Source organism: Macrotis lagotis, chromosome X (assembly GCF_037893015.1).
Source record: "Macrotis lagotis isolate mMagLag1 chromosome X, bilby.v1.9.chrom.fasta, whole genome shotgun sequence".
Classification (NCBI taxonomy): domain Eukaryota; kingdom Metazoa; phylum Chordata; class Mammalia; order Peramelemorphia; family Peramelidae; genus Macrotis; species Macrotis lagotis.
Genome location: NC_133666.1, coordinates 632,602,439 through 632,619,629, shown reverse-complemented (window position 1 = coordinate 632,619,629; position 17,191 = coordinate 632,602,439). Strand labels below are relative to the sequence as shown.

The following is a 17,191-nucleotide window of genomic DNA, read 5'->3' as shown; positions in this document are numbered from 1 at the left end:
TTGGGTGAGTGGATTGAATTTAATTGTGGCACTGTGTTGCAATAGGAACAACACCTTTGTTCCCTTCCATAGAGAAGAAGAAATATATTTGTAGAATGGTGAATCTGGTTGTTTCTTGCTTCTATGCAAAAAGGTAACAAGACAGAGGTCAAGCTTCTAAGGATGGGAGGGATGACTAAAAGAAAGAATGAATAAATATGCTAAAATAAGCCATGAAGATACAGTAGAAAAGGGAACTAGTCTCTGTTCAGGGAAACAACACTTATTAGATAGGCAGATTTGAAGAGAAAGGAAAGGTAAGGCAGCCTTGGTGGCAGGGTCAACAGAAAGGGATTGATTGTTTTCCATCTTAACAGAAGGATTATATTTGGGGAATCCATGCTCATTGAAGTGATGTGAGCAGTCCTATTTGCCCCACATCAGAGAGCCTGGAGGACCTCAAGAACACAGTTATAGGAAGGGAAGAGTAAGCCCTTGAATTAGAAGGGAACGGGCATTAATCTTTCTCCTAAAAGAAAAGGGAGGTTGGATGGGAATGGTTGAAATCCAGGTAAGAAAACAAAGAAAGAAAGAGACATTAGCTGGAAAGTTAGAGGAAAGGGAAATTTTAATGGAATTTGAGCAAGGTTTGGGACAAGGGGATAGATCAGTTCCCCTCAGCCCCCTGGCTGAGAAAAGAAAAAGAAAGACCTTTAATTGTATATTCCCCTTTGAAGAGGAAGCAAAGAGCTATAATTTAGATCTTTGTCCTTTTTGGAAAGTTAGCATTATCCCTTTCCATCATTCCCTGACCCTGAAGCTAATTTTCATATGCTAGCTTAGTGCTAATTTCATATAAGTTTAAAAATGGAGAGAATTTTTTGGAGAGAGTTTTCTGTTTTTTTTTTTTTACTTAAAGATTTTACTTAAAGATTTTATTTATTTTGAGTTTTACAATTTTTCCCCTAATCTTTCTTCCCTCTCCCCACAGAAGGCAATTTGCTAGTCTTTTACATTGTTTCCATGGTATACATTGATCCAAATGCAGTGTGAAGAGAGAGAAATCATATCCTTAAGGAAGAAACAGAGTATAAGAGATAGCAAGATCAGACAATAAGATATCAGGGTTTTTTCTAAATTAAAGCTAATAGTCCTTGGTCTTTATTCAAACTCCACAGTTCTTCCTCTGGATATGGCTGGTAAGAGAATTTTCTGTTCTAACCTGTTCTAGATATTGATTAGGTGACCAGTATTCCTTGGGGTCTTCTTGATGAACCTTGAGGGAGGAAAAATAGGGAGAATTATAGAAAAGAGAGACCAACCCATCATTGTTTGAGTCCTTTGAGAGGAACCTTAGGCCTTCTGTATCTTGCCTCTTTTGGTTAGAATAATTAGAATTAGCTGGAGAGGCAAATTCTAAGAGGAGTGTCTTGCCAAGAATGTTGAAGACTGGTGATAATACCCAGTTGAGCTCTGAAATTGACTCGAGTAATATGATAGAATATTGATATACTTTTTGACCTTGGTAGAGAGAAGATCACAAGTACTTTTTATTAAATAAAATTACTTTTCTTGGTTTCATCCTGGTAGATTAGAGGTCACCAAACAATTCAGCATAAATATCTTTTCTAAAGAATTAAAATGAGAACAAGTTCAGTTCCCTTGTTGCTCCTAGGAGACTAGGATCTTGCCAGCTCTGTTTAAATGTGCTTATAGAAGGAAGGTGATAACACAGTCTGAGCATCTCTTATCCACCCATAGGCTCTAATCCCTAGCCGCTTTGCTTGGTGCTTAGATAAGGATTTATTTAGATTCTAATCTGACTTCCTATCTTCTCTGGCAGGGCACAGACTGAACTAGGTTTAGGGTAAAAATTGTCCCTTAATCAGCATCTAAGGGTGAGGCTAAAGCTTTTTTCTAGTTTGGTTTTCTTTCTCCTGAACCAGTGTCATCTGATTTTCTCCTCTAGGCTGTACTTCTTTTTGAATAGCTAACTTGGCTTTTCCACTTGGACTGTCAATCAGTCTCCATGGGGGATGTCCTGGTCATATCTGCTCACACTCCTTGTGCTGTCTTCTTGTTTTTTGAAATCTACCTTAAGAACTGTATTCCTAGGGGCAGCTAGGTGGCGCAGTGGATAAAGCACCAGCCCTGTAGTCAGGAGTACCTGGGTTCAAATCCTGTCTCAGACACTTAATAATTACCTAGCTGTGTGGCCTTGGGCAAACCACTTAATCCCATTTGCCTTGCCAAAAAACCTAAAAAAAAAAACTGTATTCCTCAATTGCTTCCCCAATGCAGAGTCTTTCTCTTAGGATTCCAAAGTCAGTAAATAAGCATTGGAACTTCATTCAATTGCACTGAGCTTCTGGTGTTACCAACTGAAATATTTATGTAGTCCAGTTTCTATTTCATATTCATTTCTTCATTGGTTTTCCAAACCCAGAATCATTCAGCCCTGGGCTTCCTTCCTCTTCCCCACTGGATTTACCTACATAGCTTATCAGTGACCCAAAGATCTTTTTGATGGAATAGTTTTTGTGACCATATTGATTCCTTTTCATTAGATGTCTTAAGTAGCCCTTGTTTGTGGAACTGGAGTTAAGATTCTAATTATATTGATATTTTTATTTTTAATTATTACCCAATCAGAACATGTCACAGAAAGATGATTTGACAATGTAAAGATTATTAGACTACCTAATGTGGGGGGGGGTGAGGGAAGGGAGGGTGGGAAAAAATTGTAAAATTCAAAACCTTACCAAAAATGTTAGGTAGAAACTGTTATTGAATATAATTGGAAAACAAATAAAATATTTTTTATAAAAACGAACGATGATTTGACATACAATTGAATTGCTTTGATAGTGAACTTTTATAACAAGAATATGTATATATAACTAAATACATAGAATGACTTAATAATCCTAGCATTAATGTTTTAGGTTGATAGCTTGGATGTAAGCAGAATTAACCACATGTAAAGGGGATTTTAGGTTTCTTTTTCTTTAACATTTGCATTTTAAATGAACCATTTCTAGCTTCTTTTGCCCCAAAGACTTATGTTTCACACTGTGTGCAGTGGCCTGAATTAAGGTGAAGAGGATGATAAGAGAGAACAATTATCTTAAATGCTGTGAATTCTGGAAGGCCTTTTAAATCCCACCAACAGCTGTGCCCATCAGCTCCCAATGACATAGCATCTGAGTTGGATCTCTGCCTTCTTTCAGGTTGCTACGGAATCCGTCCTGATCTAGTAAATGAAGGTTGGACCTGTTCCCGATGCACAGCCAATGCCTGGACAGCGGTACATGACTCTTTCCTACCAGGGCTTTTTGTTCTTCAGACTGCTCATAGGCATTCACATGCCCCTGGGCTTCAGACCTTTGGTGCTAAGAGTTAGAATTGGTTTTTAACTCTGTGTCTTAAAACATAATTTCTCCCTTCTCCAAGCCTGTCTTCTGTAAATGAAAGAATTTAATTAGATGGTCATAAGAGAAGGGAGTACAAGTTCAAGATGTGGAAGAGATAGCCTGATAGGAGCCGTAGAGGACCAGATTTGGAGTCACTGAATTCTCCCAACAATAGTCTTCAGGCAGAGATTAGATTCCTGCTTGCCAGTTCTGCTATGGAGTGGATACCTGCTGAAATACAGCTTGGACAAAAATACAGGGGCTCCCTGTGATGCTAAGATCTGGCTTGGAACCCTGGGGCTGACATTGTATCTCCTGTATCACCCTGGGCAATCCACTTCATGCTTTGGGGATTCTGGGACTCAGTTTCCTCACTTGTTAAATGGGGATTACACAAAATAGGGGAGGCACCCTTGGTTTGGAAGCTTTATTGTTGTTTGTTCTTCATTTTCGAAGAGGACCATGACTTCAGGGAATTGATGGCCTTGACAGGCAGGTGAATTGAATTTAAGCTAGGGAAGGCTATGCAACATCACCAGCCTCACTCTCTCCTCCTGATTCTGTAAATACAATTGTTCCAGTTTGTCAAAAACACCAGTCTTCCCCTCCGAGATTTTATTTTTCTTGTGGGAGGGATGACATTAGGTTAAAGAGGCCATTCTTTGTGTTTCATTTCTTTCTTAACTGGCCTTAATTATTAAATGGCTGTTATCCTTAGTCAAATCTGTTAAAAACAAAAAAACTTAGCTTAAAAAGACCAAGAGCCTCCCCTTGCATTAAGGGTTGTCTCTTGGTGTCCTGATATCTATATCTGGAAGTTTAAATTGATAGAGAAATATCAGGTGTTTTTGTTATTCCTGAAGAGTTTATTTAAGAATCTCCTCCCAGGGGTGGCTAGGTGGCACAGTAGATAGAGCACTGGCTCTGGAGTCAGGAGTACCTGGGTTCAAATCTGGTCTCAGACACTTAATAATTACCTAGCCACTTAACCCCATTTGCCTTGCAAAAACCTTAAAAAAAAAAATCTCCTCCCAAAAGATACTCTGCTGGGACAATGAGGACAACTTTCCTGTGGAAGGAAAGTTAAACAGGAACAGTTTATCATTAATCTGTGCATTGGTTTTTCCTCTGTAGGAATGTTGTTTGTGTAACCTCAGGGGAGGCGCTCTTCAAATGACAACTGATAAAAGGTAGGAAGGGGGTGTGTGTGTCTGTGTGTGGTGTCGACTTACACATTTAGCACATCATGACTTCTCTCCTGTGGGGGTGTGGGGGTTCTGACTAGGAGTAGGAAGGAAGAGGAAATTATTGATCTCTGTACTAGAGACCCATTTCATAGCTGATACTGACTCTGCTTTTTTTTTTTTTAAATCCTGATGGAGTGTCAGGGACCCTTCAAATACCATAAGATCTAAATATTGGACAAGATTATGTTTGGGAACAATAACTTCAAATAAGTCATGTGTACCTCTCCATGGCATAAGCTGTCTTATGTAAACTCCTATGTTGTAGTTTTGTGAGAATATTCTACTGAACATGGAGTCAAGAGACCTGTTTAAATTCTGGTTCATCTTATCTGCATAGGCTTTTCTGAACTTCACTTTCCTTCTCTGGAAAATGAAGAGAATTCTATATTAGCACTGTCCTGCTTCAGCTAGTACATGCCTTTATGCCCAATGAACTACCTGAAAAAAATGCTTAAAATCACTAGTAATCAGAGAATCACACATTAAGACCCTTGTGAGATAGTATTTCACACAGATTAAGCTAGCAATGATACCAATTGGATTGGATATAGAGTAATATTGATTCACTGCTGATGAAGTTGTGAATTTCTTCATTGGTTTTAGGGGAAAAAAACAGGAATTAAACTAGAATAATTGTCTAGTTTTTTATATGCTTTATTTAGCCTGAGATTCAACTATTGGTACTGTCTTCTAAGGAGATTATTAATCAGTGGATTATTTATGTTAAAACTAGAAACAAAATATATGTGCAGTCAAAAGGAAATAGCTTAACAAGGAGTGATAGAATGCAGTAGAATAGAATGTATTCCTAGTTTTAATAACAAAAAAGAGCCCCCCAAAAAACTATTTGTAATCAGCCTCTCTCATAACTCTCCAGGTGGATCCACGTGATCTGTGCTATCGCTGTCCCAGAAGTGCGATTTCTTAATGTAATAGAGCGTCACCCTGTGGATATTAGTGCAATCCCAGAACAACGATGGAAATTGGTAAGAGGTTAAGCCATACCAGATGGTGTTCTGTACCATGAAGTTTTGTGGAATTGCTCTAGTTTTTCTTTGTCCAAGAAACAGTCAACAAAGTCTTTATCTTGGGGATCTTTAGCATTGGGAAGAGAAAAGAAGACAGATAACCTCCCCTGCTTTCAGGAAGTCACAGGTCCTTCTTTAAGCACCTACACTGTATGACAACCCTGAACATAGAAAGAGATGAGAGACCCCACATGGACTAGTGAGGGAGAAGGTCCAAACAGCTGTATCCACCAGAGTTGTAAGGGGCAGCAGAAACTTCCCAGAGAAGATGGGACTTTAGTTGAGATGTGAAAGAAGCCAAGGGAATCAGGAAGAGGAAGAATTTTTCAGGCATGGACAATAGCCAGTATAAATGTATGACACCTTGATGTTTGAGGAGGACAGCTAGATGGCACAGTGGATAGAACACTGGCCTTGGAATCAGGAGGACTGGAGTTCCAATCTGGCCTCAGCACTTGATTCTTATTAAGCTGTGTTATCTTGGGCAAGTTGCTTAACCCTGATTGCTTTAGTTGTCCTGATTCATATCTGGCCACTGGACCCAGATAGGACTCTGGAGGAGAAAATGAGGCCGGTGACTTAGCACAGCTCCCCCTCACTCAAATTCACACACTTGACATGACATCCCTCTCTGAAGTTGTGATCTTCTTCGAAAATGAAGGACAAGGGTAGCTAGGTGGCACAGTGGATAGAGCACCAGTCCTGGAGTCAGGTGGACCTGAGTTCAAATCCAGTCTCAGACACTTAATAATTGCCTAGCTGTGTGACCTTGGGCAAGTCATTCTTAACCCCATTGTCTTAAATACAATTTTTAAAAGTTTAAAAAAAAAGGAAAGAAAATGAAGGACAAACACTATGATTCATATTTGAGGAACAGCCAGGAGGCCAACCCAATAACCGGATTATGGAAGGCATGGAGGGGAGGGGAGTATGAGAAAGAAGATTGGAAAGGTGAGGAGGAGGTGGGAGGTAGTGATGTTAACTTTAAAAGCCAAATGTAGGCAAAATTTCAATGAAAGAGTATGACCCTAAAGAGATATGAGAAGACACCCTTCCTTCACTAGTTTTCAGAGGGAGATTCATGGTACATTGTGTATGTGTTCAAACTTTTTTGATGTATTGATTAAATTTGCTGAATTTTTTCCTTCTTTTTTTCTTTAAAAATATAATTTATATAGAATGGTTCTGGAAGGAAGAAGGATAATGAGAAATTCTGATGATAACCCCCCAAAAAAGATTACAAAGATTTACTTAAAAAGAACAATAGCCAAACAGGATTATATATTTAATCCTGGAGTTAATTGGGAAACCCTGACCTTTACTGCGTAGGCGGGTGACATGGTCAAATCCATTGCTTTTGTAAGGTCACTTTGGATTGGAATAGGGCAAGATTTGTTGCAAGGAGACCAACTAGAATGGTGTTACAATAACCTTGGCAGGAGGTGATAAGGACCCAAGTAAGCATGGTGACTTTGTGAGTGGACAGAACAGGATATAAACAAGAAATGTGAAATTAAAAATGACAGGAGTTTATTAATAGACTGTATATGTGGGATACATATCAAGAATCAAAAGTGAGATTTGGAGCCCAGGAAGACTAAGTCTTAGCAATAATGAGAATGTTAGAAAGAGAGGAATGTTTAGAGGGAGACTGTGAGTTTGAGGTGCCTGTGAGGAATAAAATTTGAGATATCTGAAGCCCAACTGTGCTCAGAAGAGAAATTGAGGGACCTGTATTATCTGGTCATCATTTTCATAGAAAAGAGTAAGACATTTGTGAGCTAAGGAAAGTACCAAATGAGAGAATTGGGGAAGAGAAAGTGGACATGGTACAGATCTAGGAGGTACACCCACTGCTGGGTAGTGATCTTGAATTTCATGAAAAATCCAGCAGAGGAGGCTAAGAGGCAGGGGGAGGACCTGATAGAGCAGTGTTATAGAAACCTGGAGAGGAGAAGATGATGAATGAAAGTTTCAAAGGCTGCAGAGTGATCACAAAGGTTGAGGTCTGAGAACAGGTCATGAGAACTTCTTCAGGTGAATAATGATGTCAGAAGTCAGGTTGCAAAAAATTTAGAATCAAGAAAAAGTTGAAGACGTGTAGACAAATATAGCTAGCTTTTTCAAGGAGTTTAACTAAAGAGGAAGGGAAAATTCAGTTAGGTAGGTAGTTATCAGAGAAGGTTAGGCTTGGGTATTAGAGAAGTTTGCCATATTACTGAGGGAAAAGAGAAGGTAATGGGAATCTTTTTGAGGGATATGAAAAGAAAGAATTCTTAGCAACTGATCTACATTAATTCAATAAAATATGAGGCTGATATGATAGTGAAGGAAATGCCATAGGAGGCTTGACAACTGATAATGAAAGGATTAGGAGACAGTCACTTTATTTTAGGGACGGTGAAGGGGAGAGAGGTCAGAGGTTTGTCCATATAATATACATTTGCAATGTCCATAGCATGGTTTATGATTTTTCTCCAGCTACTTTTATCTACATATAAATAGAAGCATAGAAAGCAGATAATGGCAATTATCTCACTGAAGATTGAGTAGAGCCTAGTGTAGAAGTGAACCAGTTGGACAGAAGCTTAAGAGAAGAAAGGGAGGAGAAAGTAGCCAAAGGAGAGCACTTCCTGGGAAAGAACAGAAGGGCTGAGGGCCCAAGACCTCTGTGAAGCCAAAGAAGGGGTATAGGGAAAGAGGACAGTCAGCCCAGAAGCAAACCTTTTTCATCTTTCCCCCACCACCCTCAACTGGGCTAGGGTCTAAACAATTCTAGACCCTTACTAGTGGAGTGACCAGAGTGGAGCAAAGCAGTTCATGACATCTGCAGAATCGGTACAAGAATACTCTTATCAGGTACTTCTTGTCTGGTGTGATGAGGATGAGAGGAAACCTCTCTTATAAAGACAAGACTAGAACATGGACTTCAAAATGAGTGTTGTCCTTTTGAGAAACCACACATTTTCCAGTGGTATATAGCTGCTGCTAAAAGTATTTTAAGGACCTCTTTTCTAAACTTGCTGTCTTGGCTAATTAAACCACTCACTTATCCACCATAAATAAATAAAAAAAAACTTTCCAAAATATTTGCCAACATTGAGGCTTCAAAGAAGATTATATCATAGACTTGGGAGTCAATTTTCAAAGAGACTCTTGGAACATTTTCTGCTATCAGAGAAGCCTTATGGTCACTCCAACATTTTAAAATTATAAGCTTGTTTTTAATTTGATGTCTTTTGTATTTATATCACCAGATAGATACCTTCTCCTTTCCTCCTCTCCCTAGCAACCCATCTCTTCTAACAAGGATTTTAAAAGAGGTGCTGAAAAAAATAGGCAGTTCAGGGAACCAAAGCAACACACCTTGGCCTTATCTAACATTAGTCCACAAAATCTTTCACCTCTGCAAAGTAAGAAGGGAGGTTCACTTTCTCAGTTCTTTTCTGGGGTCAAAATGCCACAGTTCTACCATGTGCCAGACATGCTAGGCACCAGTGATAGAAAGAACAAAAATGTTCGACCCTCATTTCATGGAGTTTAGATTCTGTCAAGGGAAGCAAGCATTTATATGTATATATAAAAATGTATTTGTCAATACAAAGTAATTTTCTAGGAAAGACAGTTGGAGAATTCAGGAAAAGTCCCATCTTGGAAGAGGACTTTGAAAAAAAGGTAGGGATACTAAGTAAGTGAAGAGGGAATGCATTTGCCCGCTGTGCAAAGACATGGAGAAGAAAGGTCATGTGAGGACCAAGAACCAGGATGGTTTGGTCAGACAGTAGAGTAAATGATACCTAATAAGCTTGGAAAGATAGGTGGATTATGTTGTGTTTTCATATGTTGTAGGAGGCTGATAAGTTTGTATAAAAATAGTATGAAAGGCACACCTAATATGGGTCAGGACTTTGGGGTCCTTCATCTTTGTAAGCAGCCACCTTTTAGGAAGTGAATAAAATAGAGGTGAGTTTACTATAATTAAATGGGGTTTTGCATTACTGACTCAGTTTATTCTTTTGGCCATTTATTCTGTGGTGATGATAGTTTCTTGAGACAATTTAGTCCAGCTGTTTTATCTTTCAGATAAATTTTAACCAGAGGTAAATGTGAAGGCAGCTGTCCACTCGGGGGCAGTATCTCCTGCATGGTGAACAGGCATCTTGGGATGTTCTCATGGTCCTCTGTACCAGTGAGACACCTGGATGGTAGCTGTCACCAAAGAGTAGACTGCAACAGGGGGTAGACTAGAGAGGAAGAGCTTACTCTGCCTCTAGGAATAGATGGTGCCCTGGACATCAAAGTGGTGGTGGGGTCCAGGACAGTTGTTGGTCTGCATCGGAGGCAAACATGAAGGATGTAGTGTTTGGGAAGGGGAAAGAGATTCATTAAGCATGCAGCCACCAGATCCAAACCCAGCCAGGCATTGGATGGGTGATTACGAAGAGGCTATGTTGACTTCCAGAGTTATTCCTCTGTTGTGCAAATGGGTTTTGTACACAAATGTGGATGTAAAAAGCATTCATTATTCAGGTGGAGTGATGGAGCAATGCAACGCGCAAGTGATAAATCCTCTCGCACGGGCTCTTTATGGATCATCTGACATTTCCAGCATGCATCCTCTTCATTACCAGCACTTGTAACGATGAATTAAAAATCCTTTTACACAAGACTCACTTGTACTGCTTAATGGGGCCTCACAAGGAAAGCACTTAACTCCTGCAGGTCTGCCCAGTAGCATCCTGGCACCATTGTACCTATCTAGTGTCTGCTCCCCTGGCTCACTGCAGGCTTGACCTTGGTGCTCTGGCTATGATATAGCAATTACAAGGAAGAGGACTTCAGAGGGATGTGATTGGCATTTACATTTATCAGGATTCAAGTCTTGATTAGCTTAGACCTGATCCTAAGTATCTTCTCAGATGCTTACTAGATTCCCAGCTACCGTAGTTGTTTAAGAGGGTCCTCATCCAAAGCGTTTCAGCTTTAACCAGTCATGGCCAAGTTGAGGAATGACAAGAAGCGAACTATCTATACTTTACTATATCTGTTGGTAGTCTGATTTGATTTGGCAGTTCATGATTGGTTGTGACTTCTGCTTTAGGTCAAGTGTTTATAGATAATGTGTAGAATTTCTTTATTTGAGAATATATTACATGTAAGTCTGAAAGGACTTTAGACCTGGTTCTTGATAGAAAGGAAAATATTATTCCATACTCTGATACTAGGTATATCTATTGACAAAATTAGATCATCTGTCCTGCACACCAGTAAGTAAACCTGCCTATTGTTTCACATCGCTGAATGCTTTTCGGCATTTTTCATGCATAGATGTTTTGTGAGAGCTCACTCATAACATGGTGGCCACTAGGAGTCACCATAGTTCTACATCCGTCTGCACCAGATGGTTTCTTTTGGAGCACAGCTGGGTTCATCCTGGTTCAGTTTTCCATACAACCCTACAGCCCTCCTCTCTTACATTATGTTAACTAACCACATAGCTCCCTAGCTCCTTCTGCCCCACAAAAGTAGCCTTATGGGTGCTAGGCAGGTCATGGATTCATTGCATCTAGAGATAGAAGAGACCTCAGTAGCTAGCAGTCCAGTCCATAAATGAACAAAAGTCTCCACCACATCCCTCCGAGGTGGTGATCCAGGTCTTGGTCTAAAGCCTCTCCTGAAAGGAGGCTGCCACTTAAACCCAGGGCAGCCCTTTTCATTTTCAGATGGCTACATTTGAAAGTTTTTCCTTAACATCTAGCCTAATTCTGCTTATACATTTTCTGCCATTTGAAGATATCATTAGATCTCTAAGGTCATTCCTTATCTTCAGTAAGAATGGATGGGCAAAAATATTTTGCTACCAAGATATAGAAACTATAGCCTATTAACTAAGGTGTTGAGGTGTGGTCTGCTCTGAAGCTCTGTTTTCTCACAGTGTTTTTTGGGGGGCTGAGATTCTTTCCTGGATCAGATCTGACTTGGGTATGAATAGAGGAGAATGAGGGAGCATTCTTTGAAGAACTCTAGAGTATCTGAATGATCCTTCAGTATGTCATCTGCATTAAGCCCATGCATCTTCCTACAGGGCAGGCTTCTTTTAACCCATCCAGCCATGCACTGTTATAAGAAATGGTCTTTGCATGGCTCCTGATTAATGGTGTATTATGGACCTGAGTGTAAATTATTTATGACGTGGAAATTCAGAATAATTAGCTGTCATTCCTCAGTGGAGTAAATGAATTGTAGTGTTCATCATGCTGGAGACAGCCCATTCTTCACTCTGTGCTCTGATCTGATTTTTCACTATGCATTTGCTCTAAGGATTTTTTTCCTTGAGCTAGGTTTGGCTTTCATTCCTGTAGCGGGTCTTTGGTTAGCTACTTCAGTTCCCTTCACAACTTTCTTAGACTCTTGATTTCCTCTTCTAGATGCTATAAGGGTGTATCTCTTCAGGCTGTAAACCAGCCTCCTTATTAGTGATTTGTTTAAATGAAATGTGTAGAACTGGTTACTATTGTTCTTCATATTGTCCATTTTGTGGGGAAGTTGTGGCTCGGGTTCATCATTCTGCATTGGTGGTGGCTATCATGGCAAGGAAAATCAAGAGTCCTCAAGACTTTGAAAGTCAGTCCTCCCTAACGAAAGTGTATTGAACACGTTGTATGTCAGCATTGTTCCTGTTGGTGAGAGAAACTTCTATTGATGGTTTAGTAATGCGATCTCATCACTATTGATTCCCGTGTGAGTCTCTGTTCTGCTGAGCCCTTTGCCATAGAACTTATCCAGCATTATCACTGAGTGATAAAGGACAGATGCAATGAAAGGCTCTGATTCGGTCTTTGGAGCTAGCCAGTTCCTAGGGTCGCATGCCTTCATGTGCAGTAGTGGGGGTGGCCTGTAACAGTTCCTATCACCTCTAGAATACTCACTGGCCATGTACTTATACCCATAGGCTAAAGTACACATATGTAAGCACCTTCTGGTCCTGGTAGTGTGCTGAGGACAGAGACAGACCCTGCCCTCAGGGAGCCCACCAGGGCCAGTTGTACAGAGAGGATGTGCACAGCAAGAGAGAGAGAGGAGAGGGGGGCTAGCTCTGCCCTCTTAGAGACAATTTGAGCTAAGTCTGGAAAGAATCCATTGAAACCAAGCAGCAGAGCTAAGAAAAGATGTCCAGGGAAAAGACATGCAGTCAGAATGGAGCACAGTGGAGAGGACAGAGGGCCCAGCCTGGGATCAAGAAGATTCTCCTTCAAGAGTTCAAATCCGGACGGCTAGGAGGCACAGTGGCTAGAGCACTGGCCTTGGAGTCAGGAGGACCTGAGTTCAAATGTGACCGTAGTCACGTAATAATTATCTAGCTGTGTGACCTTGGGCAAGTCACTTAACCCCATTGCCTTGCCAAAAAAAATTCAAATCCAGCTTCAAACCCTGTTTGCCTCAGTTTCCTTATCTATAAAATGAGCTAGAAAAGGAAATGACAAACCACCCCAGGCTCTCTGCCAAGAAAATCCCAAATGGGGTCAAAAAATGACCAAACTACAAGGATAGCAAAATGTAAGAATCCTGGAAAGGTAGGGAGAGGCTTCAAAAACCAAACTGAGGTGACAGGAAACCACTGGCATTGTGTTAAATAAGGGGGGGGGGTGACAGGGTTAGACGTAGATTGAGGAAGCTATTTTGGCAGCAGAGTAGAGAATGGATAGGAGTATTGAGAGACTTGGGGCATGGAGATCATTGAGACTGGTAGAGCAATCGACCAGACTTGAGATGATGAGTTTGCAGCTCATGGACTGTGCGGCTGGAGAGAAGGGGGCAGATGGGGGCAGGGACAAGATTGGACAACATTGTGGTTGTGTACAATGAATACAAGTCAGGAGGTAAGGATGGCTCTGAGGGTGCAAGCCTAGGGAGCTGAAAAAGGTTACTGCTGCCCTCAGCAGCAGAGGAAGCATTGAGAAGAAGGGAAGGTTTGGGGGTGGGGGATGAGTAGTGTTTTGGACATGTCTGTGGGTCCTCCTTTTCAGGGTGTCATATAGGCACCTGTTACTGACCATCTGTTTGGCCTTAAAAAAAGGGGTTTCATCTCTCTGTACCTCATATCTCTCTACTAGAAAATGATATGGATAAATTAGAATGATCTGTGAGCAACCCTGGAGACAAGAAAGAACCTGAATTCAAATCAAGCCTCATACTTAATAGCCATGTGACCCTTAACCTTTGTCTGCCTCAGTTTTTTCAATTATAAAACGGATATCATAGTACACCTACCATCCAGGGGTGTTGTGAGGAAAGTGCTAGCACACTTCCTGGTACAAAGTAGACACTGCTTCCTCTCTTCCTTCTCCTTTGCTTCCTTCTCCCCTTTCCCCTGGCACTTGAAATAAGGTAGAAGCCCAAAGAAAGAAAGGAGGAAGAGCCAGAGAACATGCCTAGAGTCTAAAAGCATTTGTGTTTGAGTAAAAAGATTTTAGTTGACTAATGAATGAGCATATTTCCTTGTATAAAAACCAGATTTCTCTGTGTCATTTCAGAAATGTGTTTACTGTCGAAAGAGGATGAAGAAGATCTCTGGAGCTTGTATCCAGTGTTCCTACGAACATTGCTCCACCTCTTTTCATGTGACCTGTGCCCATGCAGCTGGGGTCCTCATGGAACCTGATGATTGGCCCTACGTTGTCTCTATCACGTGCTTTAAGCATAAAACAGGCAGCCAAGGGGTAAGTGCCTCTTGGAATATAGACTTTCATTTTTTTCTTATTCTTCCTCAGTGCCCTCTGGTTGTTGAGATGATTGTGGTTTTTTTTGTCTTTTCTAGGTCCAGTTTCTAAAGGAGGTGTCGTTGGGCCAAACAGTTATCACAAAGAATCGCAATGGCCTCTATTATCGGTGCAAAGTGATTGGCACAACCACCCAGACATTCTATGAAGTGAACTTTGAAGATGGTTCCTACAGTGACAACCTGTACCCAGAGAGCATTATTGTGAGCAGCCTTGAGAGGGTTTGATGGGTTTGTTCTGGGAGGGGAGAAAGGAACTGTTATCTCATCACTTGATGAAAGAGATTGCCATTAATAAGCCAAGAAACAGCTGGTGGTTGGGAAAGCGAAGACTGGCACCATGTGTCTTTTCCCATATTGCCTTCAGAAGTGTTGTGCTGTGACCTCTTCTTTACCTTGAGACATTCACATTTTTTCCACCTGCAAACTGTTTGTTATTTTACATGAAATTCAAGCAAGACAATATTCATTAATTGTACAAGCTATAAAAAAGAACTCCTATTCTGACTGTAGCTGGCCAGAGAGAAGAACTCTTGATTGTGTTGAACTTACTGCCCAAATATCTCAGTTCTTCATTCTCTGTCCTCTCAAGCCTGAGGGGATGACAGCTTTTTGATCTTTTATTGATTCAGTGAACTCTTCAGCTTATAAACATATGCATGTACACAGACATATATGTATCTATAATCTATTTAATTCCTTCAGTGAATAAGCATTTACTTAGTACTAATTTTACGAAAATCCTTGGGCTAGGCATCAAGAGAAATAGATAAATACTACTTACCTCAAATGAAGCTCTTTTTTAGAAATCATCTTGGCCACAGTTGTGAGTGACTGAGCAGCACTCACCTTGGGCACCAGTGGATAGCAATAAGCAAAGGCTTGTTGATGTGTGGCTTTCCAATTTGGGGACATGTGTGCATTATCTTTTAAACTGTGTTGTTCTGTCAACAGAGTAGAGATTGTGTCCAGCTGGGACCCCCTCCTGAAGGGGAGTTTGTTCAGCTCCGGTGGACTGATGGAAATATCTATAAAGCCAAGTTCATTTCAGCTGTGATCAGTCACATTTATCAGGTAAGAAGGAAGAAACTGTTGTATCTCTCACACTCTGGTTTATCCCTCCCTATGATCAAGCTTGATTGGTCAAGAGGGGGTGGGAGGAGTGAGACCAGAGGGTAGACAGGAGAAAAGAGAAAAGACAGTCTATTTTGGAAGTTTTAAGAAAATTCGTTGATAATGGAGAGTAATGACTATAGAATTATTTTTCAACTGTCAAGAATGAATCCTTCACTAAAATGCTGTTCCAGCCCCATTACAGCATGGAGCTGACACTGGGCTCTCCAAAGTGATGGCTACAGATAACAAGCTCTGGCAGCTTCTAGCAAGCTTCTAGCAAGTGTGTCTCACATCTAAGGACCAACTGAGCCCATAAAAGCTCATCACCACAAAACTGGTCCCTGAATGATTTTTTTCCTTAGTTTGGCACTATGGTTCACTTAAACTGCCTAGCAGGGTATGAATGATTTGTGATCTGCTCTGGTGATCAGGAGCACCTACACCAGGGAAATCACCAAGCATTGAACTAGTCCAGGGACTACAAACAAAGAGATCTCCTTTTCTCTTTGCTCACCTTCCAGGTCTTCACTGCCCTTGTTGGGAGCACCTGGGGCCTCTGGGCTCTTGATGGCTCTTGATGGCAAAATGTCCAGCCCTTTGAAGTGAGTTTGAAAAGGAAGGTTGGAGATGGAATGGCATGATGATACTGTCTTTATAGTGGTGCTCTGATGAAAAGTATGACAGGACACAATGAGGAAAACCCTACTCCCTAACAGAGGAGCAAGTAGTTTCTTTGTTCTCTGTTTCATGATCACCTCAGACAAATTCTGGTTCCTGCTATTGGGTTGAGCCAGCCAGCCCTGCTATGGATAGCTTTGCTACTTGATTCTTTGCATTTCTGCCTGGGCCAAGTGCAGAGAACTTGGGAGCCACCAGAGACAGAAATATCTACAGATGGAATGGTCCACTTACTCTTAATATGATGATGAAGAGATCCACACAGCCTGTGCCAATGAAAAAGAGCTTGGGCAGGAACAACTCCAAATAGCACACAATTTCATATAATTTACATTTGATTTGAATGTTCTGTGTAGTTATTCTAATAGTTTATTTGCTATTGTCATTAGGGTTTTAGTTCAAACTAATGTTAATTGTATTCTCCAGGCAAGGATTGTTAACTTTGGCATCTCAGGATTTAAAAATTTGTTAGTAGGTGACAACTCAGAGAATAGCACTGATTTTGTTAACATTTCACAATTTTAAAATTACCCAGCTTTATTCTGGTCATCCAGCTGATATGTGGCTTGAAAGAAATACTTCTCGTAGGAGGACCTGCAGTCAGAGAATCAGATTCTAGTCTTTGTTCTCTCAGCAGTTAATTGTATAACCTTAGGGGAATCATTGCCCCTGGTCCCTAAAATGAAGTTGGTCTCACTCTCTGAGGACCTTTCTACTTGATGTTACAGGTAATCATTTAGTTAGATTCCCAATTATCTTTCTGTCCTCATTCCCACACCCAGGTGTGGTTGGTACCCTTTGGCTACTGAAAGCTCTCTTCTCTGTTGTTTTCCAGAGCTCTCTGTTATCCCTCCATAGCTGATTGTCTTCCTTTCTCTAATACCCAATAACCCCAGGTTGGTGAGAGACATTGAGTTCACACCATATGAGGATTAGTTGAAGAGTCTGGGG

At 40.8% G+C, this 17,191-nt stretch overlaps 1 protein-coding gene across 4 annotated transcripts in view; it reads left to right on the top strand.

Moving 5' to 3' along the window:
- Positions 1–17,191, top strand: part of KDM4B (lysine demethylase 4B) — a 257,679-nt gene that overhangs the window by 225,800 nt on the left and 14,688 nt on the right. For all 4 annotated transcript variants that reach the window (XM_074203930.1, XM_074203931.1, XM_074203933.1 and 1 more), the window contains 6 exons: positions 3,210–3,286; positions 4,527–4,582; positions 5,517–5,625; positions 14,202–14,387; positions 14,486–14,650; positions 15,401–15,520. In XM_074203930.1, coding sequence (XP_074060031.1) covers positions 3,210–3,286; positions 4,527–4,582; positions 5,517–5,625; positions 14,202–14,387; positions 14,486–14,650; positions 15,401–15,520 — 713 coding nt within the window. The remainder of the gene's footprint in view (positions 1–3,209; positions 3,287–4,526; positions 4,583–5,516; positions 5,626–14,201; positions 14,388–14,485; positions 14,651–15,400; positions 15,521–17,191) is intronic.